Source organism: Triticum dicoccoides, chromosome 5A (assembly GCF_002162155.2).
Source record: "Triticum dicoccoides isolate Atlit2015 ecotype Zavitan chromosome 5A, WEW_v2.0, whole genome shotgun sequence".
In the NCBI taxonomy this organism is placed as follows: domain Eukaryota; kingdom Viridiplantae; phylum Streptophyta; class Magnoliopsida; order Poales; family Poaceae; genus Triticum; species Triticum dicoccoides.
In genome coordinates, this window is record NC_041388.1 from 683,491,325 (window position 1) to 683,498,713 (window position 7,389).

General features: G+C 48.6%; 1 protein-coding gene across 1 annotated transcript; it reads right to left on the reverse strand.

Annotated features, from left to right (window-relative positions):
• Positions 1-1,594: 1,594 nt before the first annotated feature.
• Positions 1,595-3,346, reverse strand: LOC119304121 (probable receptor-like protein kinase At5g24010). The gene has a single exon (XM_037581282.1). The coding sequence runs from the start codon at positions 3,263-3,265 to the stop codon at positions 1,844-1,846; it is 1,422 nt and encodes a 473-aa protein (XP_037437179.1). The 5' UTR covers positions 3,266-3,346; the 3' UTR covers positions 1,595-1,843.
• Between the last annotated feature and the right edge of the window lie 4,043 nt (positions 3,347-7,389).

Sequence of the window (7,389 nt, forward strand, 5' to 3'; positions counted from 1 at the left end):
TGCGCATGTTGAGATGGATGTGTGGCCACACAAGAAAAGATCGGGTCCAGAATGATGATATACGGGATAGAGTTGGGATAGCACCTATTGAAGAGAAGCTTGCCCAACATCATCTGAGATGGTTTGGGCATATTCAGGGCAGGCCTCTAGAAGCTCCAGTGCATAGCAGACGGCTAAAACATGCTGATAATGTCAAGGGAGGCCGGGGTAGATATCACCAAAGAACTAGCCATGGACAGGGGTGCGTGGAAGTTAGCTATCCACGTGCCAGAACCATGAGTTGGTTTTGAGCTCTTATGGGTTTCAGCTCTAGCCTACCCTAACTTGTTTGGGACTAAAGGCATTGTTGTAGTACTTTGTTAGTGCTAGACAGATAAAAATACTACACTAAACAAATGCAAACACACTGAAATAATAGGTAGAGTAGGACACTGAGACTAAATCCACCATGCAGTCAAATGTAATTCAACTAACTAAATTTATGCACGTGGTTACGAAGCTAGTCCAGACTAAAGAATGTGCTTACTTATGAAGTAATGAGGTAGCAATATGATTTTCTTTCCAAATATCGGTGGAACTGCAAGAAAAGTTACAACTATCTGTTAATTAGTTTAAACAAAAAGATTGCTCCTTGTGAAACTAAATCAGGCAACAATCTTAAGATATGTTTTGACATAGCAATTCCAGCAATTTCAGTTGAACAAATTATTTCACAAGAATTATTCTTGTAGTTCCTTTTTAATAAAGCAACTAAATTCAAATTAAACCATCTGTGAATGCAAAATGTCAACGATGAAAACTCTTAATACAAGAGAATCAGAAACAATAGGTAGCATCAAGATTTAGAGCTGCAGCTACTCAATCACTATGAATTAAACTGATCTCAGGAGTTTGAGAAGGCACATATAATGATATAGTGCATACGAAAAGAAGCAGAGTGAGACAAGTAACTATATACCCTGCACAGTTTCGTGAAAGAAGTCTTATAATAACTAATAAGAGCTACCACAACACTAGAGCAAAAAAGAACTAGTGAAGATTTCAATGAAACCTCAAAGAAGTGCTCTCCAAAATGAAGGGGTCAGAAAATTCTATTAATACCGCTTACCTGACATCTACTAGTTTTTCTAAAATCTAAGATCTACTGGTGCTAATGCATTCAAGCTTCTCATTTTATTAGTCTGCACAAACACAAAGACAAACACACAAAAACAATAATAGGCAAAGTATGAGAGTGAAATTCCCAAGGCATCATAATCTGGTAGGCACTGAGACTAAATCCACCACGCGGTCAGACATAAATTCAAGTATTCAACTAGCTAATTTTGTGGGACATGGTTACGCAAATAGTCCAGACTACAGATGTGCTTACTGATGACATGACTACAAGGAACACTGCAGCTACTTCTTAATTGGTTTGAACCAACAGATTCCCCCTCGCAACAACTAAATCATTCTTCAGTTGTAAGAAATATTTTGCCTCCAGTAATGTCTTCTACATAACTAATCATTTCATACAAAGGATTCTCCTAAGGGTATAATGGAATTATAGTACCATACTACCATGATACAAAAAATAGAGACATCACAGACAGGTATTGGATCATATTTCAATTACTGGATAGAGGTAAGCGAAGTAGTAGCAATACAAACACGTCTTAATTCTTAAGTACACACAATAGTTGTGCTCTGCACTGGCCAAGCTCAAACAATTGAAACTTCAACCATGAAAGGCGTAGAAATGTAGAACTAGAAAACTACAATACTTACAAACGAAGCACAAGATTAGGCCATGGGATACAGATAACAGACACAAGTTGAAGCTTCTCAGATCTCATGCTGCTTAATAGTCAGTCTTGGTGGGCACAAGCTGATATGCTTTAGCCAACTTCCCCTCACCAGAATCCACTGACTGGCTGAACCAAAGCGTTCCATTGTTTTTCAGCTCGGTCCTCAACCTCAGCACCAGCATGACCAAAACCAAAAACAGCCCGGCGAAGACTAAACCACACAGCAGTGAGCGAGCGAATTCCCGAAACCCCTTACTGACCAGGTACCCCATGTCCAGAACAACAGGGAAATCCCCGTCCATGCCGCCACCCGTTTTGTTCATCCTCATTATCTCGAGCCCATTCAGGAAACCACTCGCTTCTCCAGGCCGGCTCATCTTGGAGCCACCAATGGCCAGTTTCAGCATCCCTTCATCCTCAACGTCCACAACATAGTCGATGTAATACGGATAGGCCAAGTATCCAGTGGTGCTGGAAATGTCAAAATCCTTCACTGCGAGATGACCATTGACATAGATACTGAAGTAGAGCTGATACAGTGCCTTGCTCACAATGTCACAGAAGTGCATGCGCACGAGGTACCGGTTGCGAGCGGGCACAGGGAAACCCCATGTCAGATTGCCGTCTGACCTCACCGACCTCGCCGAGTTGTAGACGTTGTCCGGAGCCACCTCTCGGGTCATCAACCTGCTGTCCTTGGGGTAAGCAATCCGGCCACCGAATGACCATGCCTTGCTGCTGGATGATTCCTTGTTGACGAGGAAGCCCTCGTCGTTGACCCATGTCCGCCACAGCGTGTCGTTGAACGGGGTGACCTTGCGGCCGGCGACGTTGACCCGGTAGAGCGTCTCGAAGACCTGCGAGGAGAGCCCGTCGGTGCGGTTGACGCCGTCAGCGGCGACGAGGGTGGCGATGTCGCCGACGAGCTCCTCGGGCGCCGAGAAGAGCTCGATGGCGTTGACGAAGGCGGCGGATCCTGCCTCGGGGACGAAGGTGAGGACGAGGACGTCGGCGTCGACGGGGAGCAGGAAGTCCTTGACGACGGGGGACGAGGCGGTGAAGTTGTGGAGGAGGAGGAAGCCCCCGGCGCCGACGTGGAAGCGCGCGGAGGCGAGGGCGGGGCTGAAGGGGTAGAAGTGGAGGCGCAGGACGTGGCGCCCGCGGCGGCGCACGGCGAGGTCGTAGGAGGCGTGGCAGGAGAAGACGCGCGCGGCGGCGTGGAGAGGGGAGGGCGGCGCGGGCGCGGGCGCAGCGGGGGCGGCGGACGGGAGGGCGGGGGCCGCGGAGCGGAGGGTCATGGACGCGCAGCCGGAGTCCGGGACGAAGCGGCGGCCGTCGGGGAGGACGGCCGGGGCCGTCGCGCCGCAGGCGATGAGGTGGTTGTCCGCCGGGGCGAAGCGGGACGCGGCGGGCCCGGCGAGGAGCGCGAGGAGCAGCAGGGCGGCGAGGCGGGCGGCGCCCGGCGGGGAGGCCATGGCGGCGGGGGCGGATTCGCGTGGGGATTTGGGGGTCGGGGAAGGAGACGGAAAATGGCGATGGGGAACAGCTCAGAGTTGGACTTGGAATCGATTCGGCCGGCAGACAAGCGCGTGGAAGATGGGTAATGGAGTTCGGCCGGTGGGGTGGTGGGTGGGGCACACGAACGCGGCGGTGTATCGCCCATCCCGTGTCGGTTGGATTTTTACACGGAGAATGTAAATTTTACAGCGTTTGCTATTTCTATTTCTTAGACCTCTCTCAATGCATTGATGCTAATAAGTGAGGTGATGAATTCATTAAAATGCTTAACAACTACTCCCTCCGTTCCTAAATATAAGTCCTTGTAGGTATTTCACTACGAACAACATACGGATGTATATAGATGCATTTTGTATGTAGATTCACTCATTTTGCTCTGTATGTGGTCCATAGTGAAATCTCTCCAAAGACTTATATTTAGGAACGGAGGGAGTAATATCCTTAATGCATGGGTGATTAGCTTTTGTAACTAAGCCACCTTTATCTAATTGTTTAGTGACCAAACTCCTTCATGTATTGGTTGGTAGTCTTTTTGCATAGGTTCACGTGTTTAGCATTGGTTTTTCTTGGGGTCAAGGCTTGCCATAGTGATGGTATCTTAGCTACTCATGCACTCGCGAAGAGCAAACATGCTAATGTGGAAGAGAATTAAAGAAGAAAGAGAGGGTTAGAGTAGTAACATATTTCCTCCGTCCGCGAATAAGTGTACTTCTACCGTTTGTCATAAGTCAAACTTTCAAAAGTTTGACCAACTTTGTAGAAAAGAGTAGTAACATATATGGCATAAAATTAGTATATTCTGAAAGTACATTTTGAAACGGGTCTAGTGATACTAATTTAGTGTCATAAATGCTGCTACGTTTTCCTATAAAATAGATTAAAATTTTAAAGCTTTGACTTAGGACAAAACTTAGAAGTACACTTATTCACAGACGGAGGGAGTAGGTAGATACCGTATCATGTTAAATGTTATGCTACTTTATGTCATGCATGACAATAAATATGATCATTTATGATACTCCCTCCATTCCCTTATACAAGGTCACTACGAAAAATACGTTTTGCATATATACAAGGCCACTAATAATAATCGAGGTAAAAATTAATAATATTTCCTCGAACTAGCAACTTGTTTAATATTTGCATGCATGCAGTCATAATGATACTGTGCTAGTACTCCCTCTATCACAGTTTAAAGAGCGTATCTTCAAAACCAGAATTTTTCACAATTAGAGAGAAATAGGGCGCATGTCATTAATTAGCCTATTAATTGCATCGTTTTGGAAGGAATTAGCTCCTTCCGTTTGCCTTCCTGGTGCGCATGCATGATGTGAACTGAAATTACTCCACCAATGCATGCGATGGTTTCCTTCTTTTACTGGACGGGGAGGTTACTATGTGTTTGTTTGGCGATTAATTAGGCGCATATCCTTAACTACCGCAGCTCCAACGCATCGGTTATTCCTACCAATCGCTAGCAACCTTGGGCCCAGAGAGATGTGAGGTACGCCCTTTAAACTATGATGGAGGGAGTACTTCCTTCTCATTCCTTCTTGGATGCATGAGGGCTTATTAATGATCCCTTTTAACAAGAAAAGTTGACTTGCAAAGCAGTCATTAATTTTTACCTTGGTACCTGTAATTTGAGTCTGTGGCCTTATATAAGGGAATGGAGGGAGTACTACTATATGATACTATGCACTATGAAGGTAGTATCATACACTAGTATCATGTGCATGATACTAGTATGTGATACTCCCCACTTTGAGTAGCCTAATGCTCTCTCTTCTCTTTAATTGCTTTGTCACATTATTTTTCTGTCTATGTGGCACCCTTAGCACCTGTCCACCATGGGGCACTAGGAAGGGCCTTAGGAATGGTGCTATGCGTTGACCGGCAGAAGCGCACATCACATCGGCCGCTTCGCGACCGTTGGATATGTGCATGACTGCTGTCTGGTCTGCCTGCATCAGCCAACCCGCTCGTTTGACTTGTGGCATAAGGGCAACTCCAACGCACAATGCTAAATGGTCTAGCCGTGTCCGTTTGGGGTAGACGAATAGAGCAAGCGGCTCAACGCGTGGAGCAAACGGACCAATGTTTATGGCCGCATTTGTGGCCAAACGGATACGCGTGGACGGGCGCGGCGTGTGCCCATGTCATCCACTGGCCTGCCCGTCGGGGATGGGCGCTGCGCCATGCCATGGGCTGGCCGGGTACCAGACCGCACAGCCCCGGCAACGACCCCAGGCCGCATGCAAGTATTGACTTCGCTTCTAGCCGCTCGGATCTACCCCATCACCGGTTCGCAGGAAAATACAACAACGACCGTCGTCCGGGCTCGATGCTGGCCCAAAGGTTTATCAGCGCACCGTTGCCGCTCATAAAGTGCAACGATTGTCCACAAAAGGTCGTTGTCGGTGTCAAAACCGGCGGATCTCGGGTAGGGGGTCCCGAACTGTGCGTCTAGGCCGGATGGTAACAGGAGGCAAGGGACACGAAGTTTTACCCAGGTTCGGGCCCTCTCGATGGAGGTAAAACCCTACGTCCTGTGTCGGTGTCAAAACCGGCGGATCTCGGGTAGGGGGTCCCGAACTGTGCGTCTAGGCCGGATGGTAACAGGAGGCAGGGGACACGAAGTTTTACCCAGGTTTGGGCCCTCTCGATGGAGGTAAAACCCTATGTCCTGCTTGATTAATATTGATGGTATGGGTATTACAAGAGTTGATCTACCAGATCAGAGAGGCTAAACCCTAGAAGCTAGCCTATGGTATGATTGTTGATGTGTATGTTGTCCTATGGACTAAAACCCTCCGGTTTATATAGACACCGGATAGGGTTAGGGTTACATAGAGTCGGTTACAATGGTAGGAGATCTGATCATCCGTATCGCCAAGCTTGCCTTCCACGCCAAGGAAAATCCCTTCCGGACACGGGACGGAGTCTTCAATCTTGTATTTTCATAATCCAGGAGCCCGGCTGAAGGTATAGTTCGGCTATCCGAACACCCCCTAATCCAGGACTCCCTCAGTAGCCCCTGAACCAGCCTTCAATGACGACGAGTCCGGCGCGCAAATTGTCTTCGGCATTGCAAGGCGGGTTCCTCCCCCAAATACTTCATAGAAGATCTTAAACACAAAGATAGTGTCCGGCTCTGCAAAATAAGTTTCCACATATTGCCATAGAGAGAATAATAATATTAACACAAATCTAATCTGCTGACGTATTCCGTGGTGCGACACGCCACGGCCAAGCCTTTATCCAAATCGTTTCATTATCCCACCTCAGCGCGTTATGCGAAGCGGTTTCCTTGGCACGTCTTGTCAAAGCAGAGATCGTGTCCCCTTATTTTGGGATTCTCATCAATATGGGTGTGGGTAACCCAACCGCGCCTTTGATTATGGCGCTTGGAGATAAGCAAGTTTTACCAGGTTGGTGGGGACACATAATCGCGTCCACCCATATAAGGGGATAAGGATCCACCTTTTCACCCACGTCTTCTTCCTCCTCTGCCTATCCATTCTTGCGCACTCGAGCTCCAGCACCCAAGTCCGCACTACCACCTCAACCCTCTCCAGTCATGTCCGGAGCGGGAGGCAAGTGGATGGTCTCCTCCGTCACGGAGGGACACATCAAAAAGCTGAGGAAGGCCGGATATCTGGCCAGCGACATCGCGCACCGGCTCCCCGAAAAGGGGCAGCTCATCCCCACTCCTAGGCCCCACGAGAGGGTGGTATTTCTCCCCCATTTCCTCCGCGGACTGGGCTTCCCTCTGCATCCATTTGTCCGGGAGCTCATGTTCTACTACGGCCTGGATTTCCACGATCTGGCCCCGAACTTCGTCCTCAACATCTTGGCGTTTATCGTCGTGTGCGAGGCCTTCCTCCGCATCCGCCCCCATTTCGACTTATGGCTAAAGACCTTCAACGTCAAGCCGAAGGTGGTGCGCGGCAGCCAGGCGGAATGCGGCGGCGCCATGGTTGGCAAGATGGCCAACGTTCTGTGGCTCGAGGGCTCCTTTGTGGAGACCCTGAAGGGATGGCAATCAGGGTGGTTTTACATCACCGAGCCGCGCGACGCC

Bases quoted from the DNA above. Each gene is read 5' to 3' on its own strand.
- LOC119304121 (XM_037581282.1), bottom strand. From the start codon at position 3,265: ATGGCCTCCCCGCCGGGCGCCGCCCGCCTCGCCGCCCTGCTGCTCCTC.